At 44.7% G+C, this 19,162-nt stretch overlaps 1 protein-coding gene across 1 annotated transcript; it reads left to right on the top strand.

Moving 5' to 3' along the window:
• Window positions 1-3,019: 3,019 nt before the first annotated feature.
• On the top strand, window positions 3,020-14,396 carry LOC135805767 (eukaryotic translation initiation factor 3 subunit B-like). Its single transcript, XM_065319856.1, has 18 exons — window positions 3,020-3,213; window positions 3,647-3,845; window positions 4,451-4,570; window positions 4,925-4,982; window positions 5,517-5,639; window positions 6,037-6,326; window positions 6,551-6,617; window positions 7,058-7,104; window positions 7,652-7,790; window positions 8,075-8,149; window positions 8,539-8,611; window positions 8,939-9,051; window positions 10,104-10,195; window positions 11,480-11,618; window positions 11,929-12,054; window positions 12,528-12,608; window positions 13,065-13,170; window positions 13,555-14,396. Exons 1-18 carry the CDS (start codon window positions 3,174-3,176, stop codon window positions 13,635-13,637), a joined length of 1,971 nt encoding a protein of 656 aa, XP_065175928.1. The 5' UTR covers window positions 3,020-3,173; the 3' UTR covers window positions 13,638-14,396.
• Window positions 14,397-19,162: the final 4,766 nt, after the last annotated feature.

The raw sequence follows: 19,162 nt of genomic DNA, 5'->3' as shown, positions 1-19,162 counted from the left end.
GTCAAATACCGTATTTGACGACTCCCTGATGTGAACCAGGTGATAGCTGCGCGGATCCTGGAATATTCGGCCGGTGCAGTTAACTCACGATCACCTCAACCAGGGAGTCGTAAAATACCCGGTATTTTACGACTCCCTGACCTCAACTAACTCGACTCAAGCCTGGCCTTGGCGCAGGCATTCCTATTCGTATTTTGAATTTTTGATACCATTTCAATGATTTTGCCTCTTTGCTCAATATGATTATATTATCTGTCTGGTTTTGTCTGTACTGGTTTCATTTGTGCTCTTTTCATCCTGCTACATGTAATACTACATGTACATAGTCATTGCACCATCATCCTTCAATGCGACGGACCCCACGATAGGCGGTCAGCCTTTGGCAGTTTGGGTCATCCTAAGGCCGAGTAAAAAAAATTACTAGATGATCGTCCTTTTTTTTGGAAAAATCGGGGAGGGCGGGAGGATTTTATTTTTATTTTTTTACTTTTTACCCTCTCATGCACACAGTGTACACAACAACATCAAGGTTTTTTTTCTCTTTTTTTCTTTTTTTTTCTTTTTTTCTTTTTCTTTCTTCAGCAGATCGATACTGACGTTGTGATAATACTAGTAGTATGTGGTCCATATAGTAAAACTCACGATTTAAAAAATAAAATATTTCTTGGGGCGCTGACAAAAACTGGGGCGGACGGGGACGATCATCTAGCTTTTTTTTTTTACTTGGCCTAACGAGAGAGCTTGGAAGCTCAGGGCCCTGCGCTATGCTTTGTTGCCTAGCTCATCGTGCATGTTGTTAGAACTGATGGAAATGCTTTTTCCTTTGATTAGCTAAATCATTGTTTTGCAAAAACGTTTCAATGAGATACTGAAGTACAAGTAACGTCTTCTGCATAGCTATGGGACCGGCGCTGACTCTGCCGATGACGGGCGTTCTGGAGTCGACGGGATGTCTGTCCTGACGTTTCCTGGGACCGGCGCTGACTCTGCCTATCACGGGCGTTCTTCTTCTTCTTCTTCTTCTTCTTATTATTATTATACTGACGGCAACTAACATCCATTCTGATTGCATTTACTCGTCTCCCTACTTCGTATTTCTTTCCAGAAAATCTCCCCATACAGCAGGGAGTCGTTTACATAATATGACTCCCTGCTATACATCTACATGACTGTATATACGTTATAATTATTATGCTATCGGCCTACATGCGATTTCCGGGCTGGTCGACAGGCGGCCCAGCCAGCCTGCTAGTGGGATCTCGGCCTCGCACAAAAATCCACACAAAATTTAATGTTACTGCACTGAATGCATTCCCCCCATACACTTCGCATATATACTCATTCTCTTGATGGTACCGTACTCTTGATGATACGGGACAGGTACGGGATAGCGCCAGGCATGTCGATGGCACAAACAAACAAAAATATTGTGGCCAGCTGTCTTTGTTGGTACGGTACAGTACGGGATAGATACAAAATAGCGCCAGGCGTGACACAAACAAACAAACACACAAACAAACACCAAATTAAAGCTGTGTGGACCCTGGCTAGCGCCAGACGTTACTGAAGTAACGTCTTCTGCATAGCTACGGGAATAAAGTTATTATTATAATTATCAGTCCGCGGAGCGGCAGCGCTGCAGCACTAGCACTCAGCTCTGTTTTGCACTTTCTTTTTCCTTGGAAAAGAGATTTCACTATACTACTAGTATTCCTAGCTCCTGGGTAAAAAAAATTTAAAAAAAAGCACCGCCGCGGCGCCGCGCCATGCCAGGTCAGGTTTTTTTCTTCTTCATACAATTATTCTCTTCTTTTTGTGTTTAGCATCCTTCATCTTGGCAAATTGTGTTTTATTATTATTATTATTGATTTATTATCAAATTTTTGATAGGGCAATCCCCACATGCACAGGCCTTCTTACAGGGTACCCTAGAATTTTGTTGCCCGCAAAAGAGGTTTTATACACTACGCCAATGACACTGATGGCCAAGTGCCGGGTTAGAGAGGCATTGCTTTGTTCCAAGAGAAGTGGTTGTAGGTACGAGTCCTGGCTTGTGCTTCTTTTTTGTATTCAGATGCGTTCATTATTCTGCCAGCTCACTTCTGTGCCGCCTTTTCTGCCTTCGTGCTGAGGCACGTAGCCGCACCTGCACAAGGTCTCAAGTCTCGCTTGGACTTGTACTGCCACGAGCCTCCTCTCGATTTGGTTATTCCTCTCTTTCTTATTTAGCCGCTGACCGCTGGAACTCAGTTCCGGCATCGGTCCGCCTTGCTGCTTCACCAAGTCAATTTCGTATCGCAATCCTAGATTGGCTAGGGTACCCCGTAGGTCTGTGGGGACTGCCCTAGAGAAATATGAATAAATACTATACTATACTACGCTCAACCAGAAACAAAGTGTCTCTTCCCAAGGCCAAGTCAACGCAATTCACAAGATCGCCATTCTTCCAGGGCTACTGTGCGTGGCTACAACTTCTTGACTCAGTGAAGACTTCTGCATCATTGAAAGAATTTAAATCTGAGGGCCTGCTGATGACTGAGTGCACCATAATAATAATACTCGCAAGTAAAAAAACTAATCAATAATTATTATAGCTTTTCGGCTGTTTCCTTTTCATGTATTTACTGTCAGTATCACCCAGGGAGTCGTATTTTACGACCCACATCTTCCCGTTTTGGCTGCCATCGCGGAAGCCATAACTGTGAGTGTGAATAAAAAAATAAAAAAATTATAGTATAATTTTACTATAAAGTCATGGTAGTTGCTAGTATGTATATGTAGTTGTCATAGCGATCATGGCTGCGATGCTAGTCGCTAGCTAGCGCTAGAGCTAGACCATGAATGATCATGATTGTAGACTAGAGTTAGTAGCGCATATGCGCATGTAAAATCTACCAATCCATGTATCATTGACATTGTATCATGTATCATGTATGATCTTCTTTGGTCTTTGAGTTTGGTACGTGTGCGTGCGTGCGCTTAGCGCTTGTACATGCGCAAAAGCACTGTACCCGTGGCGTTGTAGCGATTTCTTTTGACTCGATCCGAAGGAACGAGAAGAAAGAAGGAGGGCGCATACTGTTGCTTCATGGCTTGCCTTGCTTTATATCTTGAGCATTGCATTGTATGTCGCATGTGCTGTAATCGAGCTGTCGGTCGAGTTCAGCTGAAACATGGAGCTTTCTGAGCAGGATCTGGAGATCAATGATGATGGTATGTGCTTGGAAATATTTGTTTTGCGCTATTCTTGAAGAATTCTTCCTATCGTCTAGTGGACACTTCGCACAGCTGTAACTACATGTAGTTCCAAGGTAATCGACCAGTGCAGGTCGAGTTTGAATACGAATAGATGCGTGGTACCTGCTGCATGGAAATCTGCAAAGCTGTAGCTAAGAATTGCGGGCATTGAGTAGTATGGCTATTGTATGTAGGAACCGTTATTGGAAGGGAACTGGCTACGTCACTGCCTAACTAACGTGGCCATTTTCGCAGAACATGGGATCTGATTCATACCGTGTGCGATTTCCATTGGTATTGGTGTGCTATGTGTAATTAGCTGTGTAAGTAGAGGTGGCGACATGGTTGAAACACCGAAGGATATCTCCTATATTCCTGTGCTTCATCTTCACCTTTATTCCCGTTCCAGATCTGATGCAGCTAACTGGTCTTAAAAAGCCGAAAGCCATCAGCGGCATTGAAGCAGCCATTGTTGTGGACAATGTTCCTAGAGTGGATGGTGCGCGGCAAGAACGACTCAAGGGCGTCATAATGAAGATCATGTCCAGATTTGGCAAGATTGTTGGCGAACCTTTCTTCCCTGCTGATGAGCAAGGCAACACCAAAGGGTATGCTCTCTGAGTCCATGTATAGCGGAACAGCGTGCATTTAGAGCCGCACATTCTATTGTTGGTGACACGTATTGTGTACACTTGGACGCGAAGAATTTCGTCAGAGTGCTTGACGACAAACCAAGTCTAAGACTAGCAAAGATAGTTGAAAAGATATTAGTGATGTTCTGATCTACATTACGGGAACGCGACGCGGAGAATCCCTTTATCACTCTTTGCGTTCCCGTAATGTACAAGAAACCTGTTCTGCTCTACGTTTATGCAAAGAAATCACATGGAATGTATACATGTCCTGGGAAGTTCCCGTCCCAGATTTGCCTGTTTTCTCGTTAATTTAAGTGATACGTACCAAATCCGTACGCATTTTCTTCAGTCTTGCGTGGCACAATGTTGAGAACCTCATCTCCGCTTAGAAACGTGCACACGAAACACACGAAGCCGTCGACTCTAACCCAGATACCTTTTCGCTGCTTGAATTCCGCTCTACGTTTCACATAGAGAGAACCTCACTAATGTTGGCATACAGTTGGAATGCAGCATCCAATGTGGTTAGTTTATGCAACTGTATGGTCATGTGTTCATCACAACACAATATTCTTCAGGTACGTGTTCTTGGAGTACTCGAGTGAAGCGGAGGCAGTGGCTGCTGTCAAGACAGCCGACGGTTACAAGCTGGACAAAGGCCATGTGTTCACGGTCAACCTACTGACCGACTTTGAGCAGTAAGTAATGATGTCATTGTACCGACACTGTAGTCAAGTCAGGAGTGATTTATGGAAGCTAACTTGGTCCTATGCATGAGAGGCGTGTCCGAGTTAGTTGTTGGCTCATAGTAAAAAGAGACTCAGTTCGATTACCAGAGACAAATTGGTGGACTGTGTGACTGACTGGGGAGGTATACCAGTGGTTCATAATGACTGAGAGTTTTGGGAAATCCGAGAAGTACCTTTCCAATACATGTACATGTACCGGTTTGCGCCGATATTTGTGCCCCTACATCCATGCTGGTTCATGTATCAGCATTTTGCAGCTGTTTCTAAGAACACAACTGTGCTGATGTGGTAATATGACTGCAGTTATCAGAGTTTGCCAGAAACCTTCGAGCCACCCAAGACTAAAGAATTTGTCTCAGAGGTAAGTGAAGCTACAATGCGAATGTAATAAAAAGTGCTCAAAGTAGCCGCTGCAGGGTAAGCCGCTCATCTCTGCAGTGGGCCATGCAGGTATGCAGGCAGCTGCGATTTATGGCTGCATGGATCTTCCTCCGGTGCCTGTCTCTCCTGTCATGTCATGTAACATAAAGGCAGTTTGGAGGTGTGATCTCTCATTCCGAAAAGGTATCAGAACACATACTTCTTAAGTACTTAATGTGAACTTTGAAAACTAGCTGCTGAGACCACTGAGATATCATAGAGCACGGCTGACGTAGTAGTATGCAGATGCCTATGGGCCTTCCGGATTGAGTTTCTAGCCTGCCCGGCGTTGCCAACTAATATGCTACACTGAGGCATAGAATAGAAATCAGGAATGTCAAAAATGGAAAGAAGAAGAAAAGCGTGCCGCAATGATTGTCTGTTCATCCTGTAAAGAGATGAATCCTGACTGAATGGCTAAAAGTACTTGGAGCGCTGTACATATGTTGACTCTGGTGTATGTTTCTGTGTGCAGGGAAACCTTCGGTCTTGGTTGATGGAACCTGATGCCCGTGACCAGTATGTTGTGCATGCTGGTGATACATGCACTGTGTTCAGCCACAGCGCTGAAGACGCAGACTATGTTTTTGACAGAAAGGTACGCCACCATCGCGGGCCATGGGATTTTAATGCTCAATTTGTTATGGTCTGATGATATATCAAGTTTGAGCTGTGTAGCATTGGTCTTACTTGCTGAATTAAGCTTGTTTCCGCGGGCCATTGAACATTGTCGTCCTTCCACTTGGCTGTGACAAGAGCTCAATAGTTGCCTTCTGGGCACTGGTATGCTGGTATACTGGTGACAAGTCAGGCAAATGTGCTACTGCTCATTGTTTTCAGAATTGACTCTCAGGTGCAACACACCCCAGAGTGCTGCTGTCTATGCTGTGCTTGTTAGGTCCAAACTGTGTCACATAGCCATGCACGCGAACATTGTGCACAACAAGCGTATTCCGGTTTGATTAGAGCACTCCTATTGATGTACTCTTCTGCAGTACTGGACAGCCAAGTACCTCCGATGGACCCCACAGGGAACATATGTAGCATCATTGCACGATCAAGGTGTCATTATGTGGGGAGGTGACAAGTTTGAACGCAAGCTGCGGCTTGCTCACAGCCGTGTGCAGCTGATTGACTTTTCACCATGCGAACGTTATGCTATCACGTTCAATGGTGCGCCAGACAACGAAGCATCCCCAGATGCTATCGCTGTGTGGGACCTGAAGCGTGGTCACTGCATTCGTCGTTTCAACGCAGGTGAAAACAAAGAGTGGCCGATCTTTCGGTAAGTCCGACACTGTGGATTTCCTAGTGTCACTATGACGCTTTTCAATCCATTGCATTTTTTAACATTGTTGCTTAGTGCAGCTTGGTACTGTACCTAAATGAGAGTGTATTATGCCACCATATAAGGCTATTTACTTGCTTTCTTTCTTGTCTGACATGGGGTCAAGGCACCTTTGGTTATTTTGTATGCTGCTATTGTGTTGTGCTATCCGTACATTCCAGGTGGAATTTTGATGGCAGCTTATTTGCACGCATGTCTGAGAACTTGATCAGCGTATATGAGAGTGTGGTAAGTTGTTCTCTGTATTGATGTAGGATGTGCACGTAGGTGAGTGGGTGTGTTCTCTCTTTGGCATTGTCCCCCGCGAGTAATGTGTACAGAACAGTTATTATTATATTGTTCACCATGTTGCCAGCCATAGCCTCTGTATGAATACATCCGCTTTAATCTTCTGTGCCCTCTTCTTGTCGGAACCTCCTGCATCTTCGAATGACTCAGTTTGAGAGGGCAGCTGTACGTTGTAGTTGTGGTGAAAGGTGTAGAGGTGGATTATGCCAACAGGCCACCTGACGTTCACATAGTGTGCAATGTAAAGCTCTGTGGGCTAAGTTGTGAAGATTCACTGAACTCATGCTTCTCTAAACACGCCACAGATATTTCTTTTGGCTTGGTTTGCAGTCACTGCTTTTTTGTGTGTGCTGTCTTACGTCTTCCCAACGTGGTTGCAGACATGCAGCCTCCTTGATAAGGAAAGCTTTTTCATCAAAGGCATTAGGTGAGCATCATTTTGTCTGCTGAAAAGTAACCGTTTTTTGTTATCCTTGCATGTGCTCATAAGGAAGGCCAGTACTGACTTGATGTGCTTTCCTACCCACGTCACAGTGTTCCACTTGGTTTGTTGTGTTGAAGACCCAGTTTAATAAATACAAAAAAGCTCCATCACATTGTTCATTTCTATACCGACTGATCTGTATTACAATTTTCAGATTGGAAGAGTAACACCGTGAATTGTTTGGAGCACACAGACTACTTTAGGAAATGCTGGAGTAGTTTTGCTAGTGCATGCGTACAAGCAATTTTGCAAAGCTGTAGCTAAGAATTGCGGGCATTGAGTAGTATGGCTATTGTATGTAGGAACCGTTATTGGAAGGGAACTGGCTACGTCACTGCCTAACTAACGTGGCCATTTTCGCAGAACATGGGATCTGATTCATGCCGTGTGCGATTTCCATTGGTATTGGTGTGCTATGTGTAATTAGCTGTGTAAGTAGAGGCAGGCTCTTTAATTGTGGGTCCGTTTTGCTGATCTTGGCTGTTACCAGGCAATTCTCGTGGTCACCATCTGATAATATCATCGCGTACTGGACCCCGGAAGAGTCAAGTATACCGGCTAGAGTTGCACTGATGGAGATACCTAGTCGCCAGGAGATACGGACAATGAACCTGTTCAGTGTTGCCGACGTAAGTATGGAAGACCATCACCATCTACATCTACGGATACACGTAGCTGTGTAACGGTAGCATGTATCGCCTACTACATATCCCACTGCTTGATACTGATGATGATGGATTTATCGTCGTTCGAAGTGAAAGCCAGCTTATAAGTTGAGCTTTCCATGAGATTACTCATATACTGAAGTATCAAGTCCAGGAACATTTTAACTTGATGCATTCTTTCTGTGTTGCAAGGTGAATGGATGTCTCATATCAGTTTATGCTGGTTTTGCTTTGCTACCTACCTCCAGTGCAAAATTGTCTGGCACGGTCAAGGTGACTATTTGGCTGTCAAGGTGGATCGTTTTGCCAACAGCAGAAAGAAGGTACGGAAGCGAGTCTAATTTTCCTCGTGGGTCACGGTGGAGCGAATGGAGACGATCTTTGACCGCTTTGTGCTTGGTCTGATCTGCTCACTCCTACTGCTGTAGGCGCTGCTGGTGCGTCTTGATCCTTGAGGGTGGTGGCATTGCTACTTGTACGAATGTGGAAAATTCAATTTGACAGAGTCTCGCGGGAACCGTACAAAATACTATGCAGTGGTACTAACCACTAGATCAACTATCGTGTTGAGGTGCTGCCTGCATATACTGAATTCTGAAACCCCTGGTCTTTGTTACATGCACTAAAGTGAATGTATGCGGGTGATATATCCACCATGGAATACATGCATCTGAAACTAGTCACTGTCTACTCGTGTCCCCATCTGTGTTAGGTGACCATTGCAAACTTTGAAATTTTCCGGATTCGGGAAAAGAACATTCCTGTGGAGAAGATAGAACTCAAGGGTAAGTTGAGTGACTTTTGCAAATGTCAACACCCCACCCATTCCTCACCAAACAAATACATACATCCTTCTTGGCAACAAATACAGCTTCATTTGTTGTTGTTTGGGCTGTGATCAACTAGCACTCTGGGTATTGCACCAATGTCAATCATCGTGATCGGATCTCGTGTACATGTTTTTTGACATGAATGCCCTGCTCACACCCAGTGGAAATAGCGTTCTACTAAGGCAGTTGCATTTCTGTTACAGGAAAACGTGGCTGCTGTTTTGTAATGTACATTGAATGGCGGTGTTATGTGACTGTATCTCATGCACTCGATCTGAACAGATGCGGTGCAAGGATTTGCATGGGAGCCACATGGCAACAAGTTCGCTGTTATTCACGAACTTCAAGGCTCGCCTGGTGTCTGTGTCAGTTTCTACGAGATGGAAACAGACAAGGTGTGTATTAGTGCATGTAGTTGTACTGTTTCCATTACAATTAATTTTGACAATCTACGTAGGGAGAATGAAGTTGAAGACACCACTGCAGCTGTACTTATGGTTGATAAATATGGTGGTAAAGACACACCTGGCAATATGGCGGTAAACACACGCCTGCCCACACACGCTCTCTAGGCTGAAAAGTTCTGGCACAGAGCTCTCCTTCTCACCACCACCACCATCAGTTCGCGCCTGGCGCCTGGTCAATGCATGGCTGGCAGTATCCGGCATAGCAGGCTGGTACATCAAGTAGCGCATGGCACATAGATGATGACACAGCAACGACATAGCTCGATTGCGACGTACGTTTCGTCCCCGCTGGACTCATCAGGCAATCTTCTTCTTGGATGTCTTCATACGGAGCTTGACTCGGGAGAATGAAGTTGAAGCCACCACAGCAGCTGTACTTATGGTGGTGATGGTGGTGGTAGTGAGAAAGAGAGCTCTGTGCCAGAACTTTGCAGCCTAGAGAGCGTGTGTGGGCAGGCGTGTGTTTACCGCCATATTGCCAGGTGTGTCTTTACCACCATATTTATCAATCTACGTAGGGGTTAGAATTACTCCCATAGCTATGCAAAAGACGTTACGAACAATGAAGTCTGGCGCTAGCCACGATCCACAACTCTTTGATGCATATGTACGTGTGTGTGCGTGTGTGGTTCGTCCTCGCGTGACCGACTGGCTGTCGTCACACATGAGTGATCACATGACCGATGACGTAAGCGAACTCAGAAAAAATGATCATGATGATGATGAACAAGCATAGCGAAGGGCCTTGAGCTAGTTCTGTCGTGGAAAAAATATTGGCAGTGTCTCATTGGTTTTCTGATTGACTGCTCTTTTCAACAAACCTGGACATATTCAAGTGGACAGGTGTTGCCTTGTTTTGTTGGTAGAACGAAATTGGCCATTGGTATTATTTGTCTTAGTCCTGCCTCAACTGAAGCACGTCACCTCACATCTTTCACTCAAAATATGCTTTGCCCTCTTTCGTGATACTTCTTTTGTAGCTAAAACTCATCAAGATGCTGGAGAAGAAGCTTGTATCACACATCTTCTGGTCACCCAGGGGACAGTTTGTCGTTCTAGCAGGCCTCAAACAGTAAGTTCTGACACTGTGACCTGTAGTGATCTGTAGTGTTATTGTGCTGGTGGTGAGGGAAGCCTTCGTGCTCATCAGGTTTGTTTATCTCCAACTAATGTTCTGCATGCAGTATCCTCATGACCCACAATGTACTAATGTTCTGCATGCAGTATCCTCATGACCCACAATGTACTAATGTTCTGCATGCAGTATCCTCATGACCCACAATGTACTAATGTTCTGCATGCAGTATCCTCATGACCCACAATGTACTAATGTTCTGCATGCAGTATCCTCATGACCCACAATGTACTAATGTTCTGCATGCAGTATCCTCATGACCCACAATGTACTAATGTTCTGCATGCAGTATCCTCATGACCCACAATGTACTAATGTTCTGCATGCAGTATCCTCATGACCCACAATGTACTAATGTTCTGCATGCAGTATCCTCATGACCCACAATGTACTAATGTTCTGCATGCAGTATCCTCATGACCCACAATGTACTAATGTTCTGCATGCAGTATCCTCATGACCCACAATGTACTAATGTTCTGCATGCAGTATCCTCATGACCCACAATGTACTAATGTTCTGCATGCAGTATCCTCATGACCCACAATGTACTAATGTTCTGCATGCAGTATCCTCATGACCCACAATGTACTAATGTTCTGCATGCAGTATCCTCATGACCCACAATGTACTAATGTTCTGCATGCAGTATCCTCATGACCCACAATGTACTAATGTTCTGCATGCAGTATCCTCATGACCCACAATGTACTAATGTTCTGCATGCAGTATCCTCATGACCCACAATGTACTAATGTTCTGCATGCAGTATCCTCATGACCCACAATGTACTAATGTTCTGCATGCAGTATCCTCATGACCCACAATGTACTAATGTTCTGCATGCAGTATCCTCATGACCCACAATGTACTAATGTTCTGCATGCAGTATCCTCATGACCCACAATGTACTAATGTTCTGCATGCAGTATCCTCATGACCCACAATGTACTAATGTTCTGCATGCAGTATCCTCATGACCCACAATCTACTAGTACATGTACAGTGCTGGCAACTGAAATCCGACCCCTGAGCGGTGCGCTCACATCGCAAAGAATGTGAACCCACCGCTCAGGGGTCGGATTTCAGTTGCCAGCACTGTAGTACTGGCTCTGGTGATACACGGCGGCTCGCTCGCTGTCTTTTCTTCGACAGTTCAGTACCTTGCCATTTTTGTGAGGTCACGGTGGCTGTTCGTGTTCCTGTGATGTTGTTAACCAGGTCCAATGGTATATTGGAGTTCTATGACACATCAGACATGACAATGATGAACGTTAGCGAGCACTTGATGGCCACTGATATTGCGTGGGACCCTACCGGTCGCTACCTGGTCAGCTCCGTGAGCACGTGGTACCAGAAGGTAGGTTAACTGTCTCACCCTATGGTGCATATAGAAGTTGGTTATTGGAGAGTCGTTTGTCACTGCATCTGCTGATGTCAGCTGTGACATTGCATGGCTGAAATAAAATCCATTAGCTTGGGCAAATTATGCCGGTGTGGCTGGGGTGAAGCTACTTTGTGGTGCGTGTAGTGACGACGTGTGGTGATGCTTGAGGTGATCATGATGACATCATGCTGATCTGGTGAGGCTGCACAAAACCGGGTGACTTGTAACGTTATGCCTTGTCGCATGCCATGTTGTTGCCACTATTTCCCTTGTTACCGTATAGGTGGACACTGGATACATCGTCTGGTCACTGCATGGACAACCGCTGCAGCGCCATAGCGTCGATGGCTTCTGCGAATTGCATTGGCGACCTCGCCCCAAATCACTTTTATCTGAAGAAGAGGTCAAGGTAAGGGACGCACATTCCTGCATGCAATAGCTGCGAAACCATGTCCCTGCAAATGAGCCACAGCCTTGGATCACATGCATGAGACCAGCACATTGCTCTATGTACTGACTCGCAAGCTATAAGAGACCTCGCGCACGTTCATACCAGAAGAAGACGAGCATGAGTTGAATGCTCGATTCTCAGTGGGTCCGAGGATTCAAAGATGCCAAGTGGAAAGCCTCGCTTATACGAGTGAATGCATGTTCCTTCGTCGTCTGCTCCGGGCAGGATTCGGCTCGTACTCTTTTATCACAGAGTGTGAATGGTCTCCCTTGATCCTTGGCACGGAGCAAAGTCCGTGCAAGCCATCACTACGAGTGGTATGTTGAACCGTCTAGGACTGCGATGAAATCGTTATACATCTTGTGGTGTCCATGATGAAACCCTGCCGGCAGTGTGTTACATGTATCGGCTGTATTCTTGTTCTTGCTCAGCGCCTCAAACGTGATTTGAAGAAGACCTACACCCCCAAGTTTGACAGCCAGGACAGGAAATCCCGCAACAAAGCATCCAAGGTAAACATTATTCTGTTGTTCTTCATCATGGAGTGCGTTCACAGCTTGATTATAGTAGCATTTTCACATACCAATGTTACACCTCATTGTCTTGATGCACTAGTAACATCTTTCGCACTTCCCTCGAAAGTTTCAGTTCAATTGTATACGTGTATATGTATCCTACTATTGTTCCCCTATTCTATCCCAGTCACACGATTCCATTTGATGAGACTGACGAAACATTCTGGAACCAAACCTTCGCTATTATAGCTGTGACATGAGCGAGCATATCATTTTATTCATTGCTATTCTCACGATTGTCTCCACGGCGCCTGTTCATGTGTAATTTCATCGACCAATGCACTACTGCCTGTTATAGGGTCTTGCTATAGGACACACAGCCACCCACTGTCTTGGGATCATGGGCACATGACAGCAATGAGCTCATTACCGCTTGTCCTTGTTTGCTTACAGGCCGAAATTGAGAAACGGCAGCAGCTCATGGCGCAGTTCAAGGCGTACCGTGCAAGGGTCACGCGGGAACTGGCGGAGGAAGAACCACGTCTGCGTGAACTAAGAGGTGAGGAATACATTCAAGACTGTAAGTGTTTCAACCAAGATACGCTCATGACTATGTGTTTGAAACAAGAGTGGAGAAAAACCCAGAGACATGTGGTAAATGAATATGTGTGCAGTCAACGTCACTTGCTACCATCTGCAAGGTCTTTGGGTATGTGCAGGGACTTCCATTTACTTAGTACTTGGGCATTTTTCTATCCTGGCCCTTTGTCGGCAAACTCCAACGCAGCGACTTACACATGTATGAAGCTTCTCTCCCAACTCCGATAACAGTCTTACATTTCAGTGGGGTCCAATGACGGGAAGAAATTCATTATGATTGTTTTTGGTGTTGAAGCACATAACAAGAGAGGTGTGTTGTCACTTGTGTCATGGTGCTGTTCAGGGGATATGGACCAGGACGATGGTGAATATGATGAGGAAGTTGTTGAGTATCTGGTCAACGTGGAGGAAGTCGTCCTCAAGTGAACCTTTGCTTCTATGTGACACACGTCGATCTTGCATCGCGCCGGTTTATTTTTCATCAAGAACCCGAAATTGTACAAAGTTTGAACTACAAACCCACTTGTATGATTCCGATTCCCTGCCTGATAACAAGCAGGAGCTGCTTTCATTTTGCCTAGGGGCTGTTTTAACTATTAAACTTTAGTGTTCTCTTTCATAAGGTTTGTTTGTCTGTCTCGTCGATGTGATTATATTGCTGCTTGTGTCTGCGTAATGCACAAAGATGTCAACATAGTTATGCTGTTCGGGTTGCCAAACTTGCCGCTGCGGAAATTGCAGGTCAATCATAGTCCGGTGCTTGTAGATGTACATGCGCAACAATAAACCGTGATTCACAATATCACTTTCTGGTTTCTGCCGGCAATTTGACGTGCAATATGCAACAAGGAAATGCTGGTAAGACTAGCTTGACCAAAGTTAAACGTTTGCGATGTGCAACACGACGCATGCCAATAGAGTACCGGTGCAGGTTTCTATGCTGGTCGCACGTGCATGTACAGTACAACGCACTGCATTTAGTAGGTGTTGCAGAAACCAAAGATACTGTGCATCATCGGCATGTGTCACATACGCAGCTCATCGCCATAACTGTTTTTGAGGAATCTGCATTACGCTGTAACATTACCAGTCACTTGACCTCTGATATACAGTACAGTCTTTCCCTTTCTTCTGGATTCTTTCCACTTCTCACCATTTCTTCCTTGTTATGTCTGTTGTCACTGAGGTACTATGTTTTGGTGTTTTGCTCGTTCAACAGCCGCGTGCTCTTATATGGGCGAAAGTAGCACATCATGCATGACATTGTTGACAATAAAGAGTTTTGCAAAGGAGTCGCATGCAAATATTGAAACAAATAACCATGAAGACGTGTGATGTACGAGTAGGTGTTGTACTGGTCAAAACGGGTTTATTCAAACAATACGACATGGAAAGAAGGAAGAACACCAAAGATACAAGGGATGAAACTCGGCGATGAAATCAAAATGAAAATTTGAAAATAATAGTCTAATCCAAAGAAACTCTAGGCAGATGTATCAAGGTTGTAGGTGTTATACTACTCCCTGGTAAACACTATAAGTACACCATGGTACACTGTACATGGAAACTCGTGTGATTCGTCGACACCGTACCGGGGTCTATGCGGGGAGCCTTACACATACCAAGAGTACATGTACATAATGTACACTTCTGGCCAGAGAAATCCAACCTCATGAATAAAGTAGCGCCGATTTCGAGTGCCAGACCAGTGTGTGTAGTGCTAGGGCTGCGTAGCGCACGGCGCTATTTTATTCATCAGGTTGGATTTCTTTGGCCAGCACTGCACTCTTGCACAAAATAGTGCATGGCTTGCGGGGCCTATTTTAATTACATGTATGCAACTCCTTGGTCGACACCTATACACTTGGTAGTACAATACCATTCTACTCCCTGTAAAAAAATTATGTTGTACCTGTGCCCATTTTTTTCCTTTGCAAATAATTCTTTCTACTGAGTCGATACGTCGATAGAAGGAAAACCCTTATCAACTCGCATATGTAAAAAAATACATGTATTAAAGGGGAAGTATACCCTAAAATCAAGTTTTCACCAGTTGTAGTCTTCTGGGTGCTGAGTCGAATGGTCTTGGTCCGAGGAAGCTGCGACGCTCCCTTCCTACTTGAATCCCAATCGAACTCGCGCACTTCCGCCGAAACTGGGTAACTGCGCCCCACGAGATGGGGATTTGTATGCAAAATGTCACTAAAAGCGCCATTTCGTTCTTATAAAAGCACGGATGACCGCGATTGACCCATATGTTGTAGTCTTTTGGACGCTGAGTCGACTGGTTTTGGTCCGAAAAGGCTGCGATGCAGCGTTCCTCCTTTATTCCCAATCGAACATGGTTGAACAAGCGGTCACGTGCTCCTGGGTGCCCAAATCACCTGGTCACCGCGCCAGCAGGCGACAACTTTCACACCATGGTTCAACTCGAGTTCAACTCGAGTGACAGGACTGCACCCAAAAAGGTCAAACAGGCTAGTAAGTTGTACCCTGCAGGCACGGTGACCAGGTGACTGGTGTACGCAGGAGCACGTGACCGCTTGTTCAACCATGTTCGATTGGGAATAAAGGAGGAACGCTGCATCGCAGCCTTTTCGGACCAAAACCAGTCGACTCAGCGTCCAAAAGACTACAACATACGGGCCAATCGCGGTCATCCGTGCTTTTATAAGAACGAAATGGCGCTTTTAGTGACATTTTGCATACAAATCCCCATCTAGTAGGGCGCAGTCACCCAGTTTCGGTGGAAGTGCGCGAGTTCGATTGGGATTCAAGTAGGAAGGGAGCGTCTCAGCTTCCTCGGACCAAGACCATTCGACTCAGCACCCCGAAGACTACAACTGGTGAAAATTTGATTTTAGGGTATACTTCCCCTTTAATGCCTAAATGCCCAGACATACATGTAGTTCATGTGCTTGTCCTGCGAGCTCGGCAATATACTATGAAGTACACTTGACACCTGAATCCATTTCGCTTTAACACACAGCCGAGTACAAGAACGGTGCAAAACACATTATGGGTCCATTCGAACGTTGAAACCTACAATGTGCTCATATTGAGCTTCTGTTTGCCTGTGCATAGGTGTGTGCCCATGCATGTGCATGTACATGTATGTATGCATAAATACATGTACAATGTATGTTGTGCTTGTGTTCATGTGTGAGGGCAATCACGGTCAGTCGATAACCAGTCGATAGTCAGTCAATAGGATTGCATAAAGTCGATAAGGAATTTGGGTCAGTTGTTTCACCCGTATTGCCAATGCTGTCAAACAAAATTGCACGATATCGTTCAAAGCAAACTGGATCATCCAATAAGCGCTTAAAACCACGATCAAACTGAGAGCTAAACAAAGAGGATTTCAAGTCGACATTAGGTAGAGCATTAAAAAACAGAGCAGCACGAAGCAGAAACGATTTTTCATCGGGTGTTGTTCTGCATTTTAAATGAGGAGTTAGGGTAGCTCAAACCACTTTGGAGGTGAAAAAAACTTTTACAGAAGAAGTGCTGTTTCCTCTGTTCTAAGTAAGTTGTTCTCTTGCAGCATGCATACATCACGGAAGTGAGGCTCGAAATTTGGAAAATTGTGTTTTTCGTACTTTCAAGAGGCCATGTGTACAACAAAATGCATAAGTATCCCCCATGCGGCCATACGAATATCGTTTCCGTGGTCTATGTATGCTAGAGAACAACTTAGAACAGAGAAAACAGCACTTCTTCTGTCTTCTTTCTTTCAAATCCACTTTTTGTCTGTAGGGCCTTTCCTATCAAAATAATAAATTATACTACTACTACTACTACTACTACTACTACTACTACACACAATGCACGTTGTGCAGTCAATCCGTACTCGATTTACCTTCGAGCGGACATGAGCTCCATACAAAAAAACTGCTAAGGTTGCATTTGGTTGATGACATTCCACAATGGGAACCACTGGAAATCATTCTTGCCCGTTTGCTTGGTTGGTGAAAAATTCCGTTAGGTTGGTCCCATTCCAGAATTAAAATTAATGGGAATCGCTGAGAAGGATTCTTTTTGGGGAATTATCATTCCACCTCACATGCTGGAATGAGCATTCTCATTCCGGAATCAAAAATGGTAATGGTTGCCACGAGCCAAATAATGTACAGTAGAGTGCACGCTGAAGAATGTGGAGCCCAAGAACGTCCAGCCTGACATTCCAAGAACGCCACAGCCTAAAGCTAAGAACGGCGGTGTTGGTTTTCTGTCAGCTTGTGGGACAGATACCGTATGTCCGCACCTTTAACTCGTACCTTGATCACCCAAATAGCGTTGAAGTTGCAGCGTAAAACGTTATGGGGGCTGATTTATCGTTGTGACAAACGGTACGTTAGGCCAAATATTGCGTGGAGCGTACCCATTTCACCTTGTATCGCGTATATGGCGCCATAAATGGTTGTACCGCGCAAATTAAAAGCTGTACTCATAGCAACAGTGTACTAAAATTAGCGTGCATCTTGCTAAAGGTCGAACCCAAATTTCAGTATTTTCCCCCTTATGGTAATACCAAGAGTAGATAAACAAGAGTGTGCAACTCCGGATCTCTCCTGCACAATCTGCAGATACCCTCGCCCACGGCGGAATTTTTTGTTGACGTCACCTTTTTTAAAGAAGAACGCGCATTTTGCCGCAGAGCAGTGTGAGAGCACGTACTGGGCACCGACCTTGTAGTGTAAAGCCGGCCAAGAGCACGAGGGAAAACTTTCCGAAAGACTCGCAGCGCGTGCGTCGTCGAAAAGATTACGTCAACAAAAATTCCGCCGTGGGCCTACCCATCCGCGAGTTGCACACTCTTGTTTATCTACTCTTGGTAATACTGTTACAACATAACGTTTTTTTGCTGATAGGCCATTCATTAGGCTCCGACGGATTATGCCGGCATAATTATTGGCATAATTTGGTGGTTGAAAATTAGGAGCATAATTTGGCATCCTTTCGGATGTAGGAGCATAACTGCATGATTGTACTACAGTTCTAGTATGTAGGCTACAAAATTGTATACAATGTACCTGATCAGTGCTGGTGGTCTGCATGACAAAAGGTCCGGAGGTCATACAGACAGTGTTTCAGTGAAAACAGTGTGAAATCATGTCAATACATTGTTGTATGCTCGAACTCGTCTTCTTCAAAGTTCTTTCTCACGCTGATACCATGCATACAGTACGGGTAGCAGAATATGTGAGTGAAAAAAAATGAAATCCGACTACATCAGGTATCTCGGGGCGGACGAGATATCGACGGGCAGTCCGCAAAACTCTGCGCACATGTACATTATGCATGATACGAAATCGAGACCGTTGGATTTTAGCATGGCCATAATCATGATAATCCTATCGACAACTACCATTGCAAATATCGATACAGGTGTATGCACTGGAACAGAGTGGATATTACTCTAATCATTTATAATACTTTAGTTTAGGAGGCGCAGTTGACGTTTGGTCATTATGGAACAAGAGGTGGAGCTGCGGGAGAGATGGGCTGATTGTTAGCAGGATGATTTTGACATGTTGGACGGGTGTTGATCACTGATGCAACGACACCTTGGTATGGGGATACTCATGTATTTTGTTGTACTTATGCCACTTGCAAGTACGGAAAACACACAATTTTCTGAAATTTGAGGCTCCATAAGCACAACAAAGCGAAGAAGTATTCCCTCATGCCAAAGCATAATATGAGGATGCTGTGAGCATCTATGAAAGCATAATTCTATTTATTTTGCGAGCATTATCCGCCGGAACATACCATTCACACGACGTCCAAACTCAATTTTATCGTACCATTTCCAAGGATATTAATCTCATACGATAAATTTGAACACATGCGTGCAGCTGATTTTTTTTGATCTTGGCCGAGGCCCTTTTGCTCGCGATTATCTTTGCATGCCAGCAAAAGTGTCAGTTGTTGCAAGTGCGTACTGC

The sequence above is a fragment of the Sycon ciliatum genome, chromosome 1 (genome assembly GCF_964019385.1).
Source record: "Sycon ciliatum chromosome 1, ocSycCili1.1, whole genome shotgun sequence".
Taxonomy (NCBI): Eukaryota; Metazoa; Porifera; class Calcarea; order Leucosolenida; family Sycettidae; genus Sycon; species Sycon ciliatum.
The sequence above is the reverse complement of the archived record's forward strand: the minus strand, read 5'-3'. Positions and strand labels throughout refer to the sequence as shown.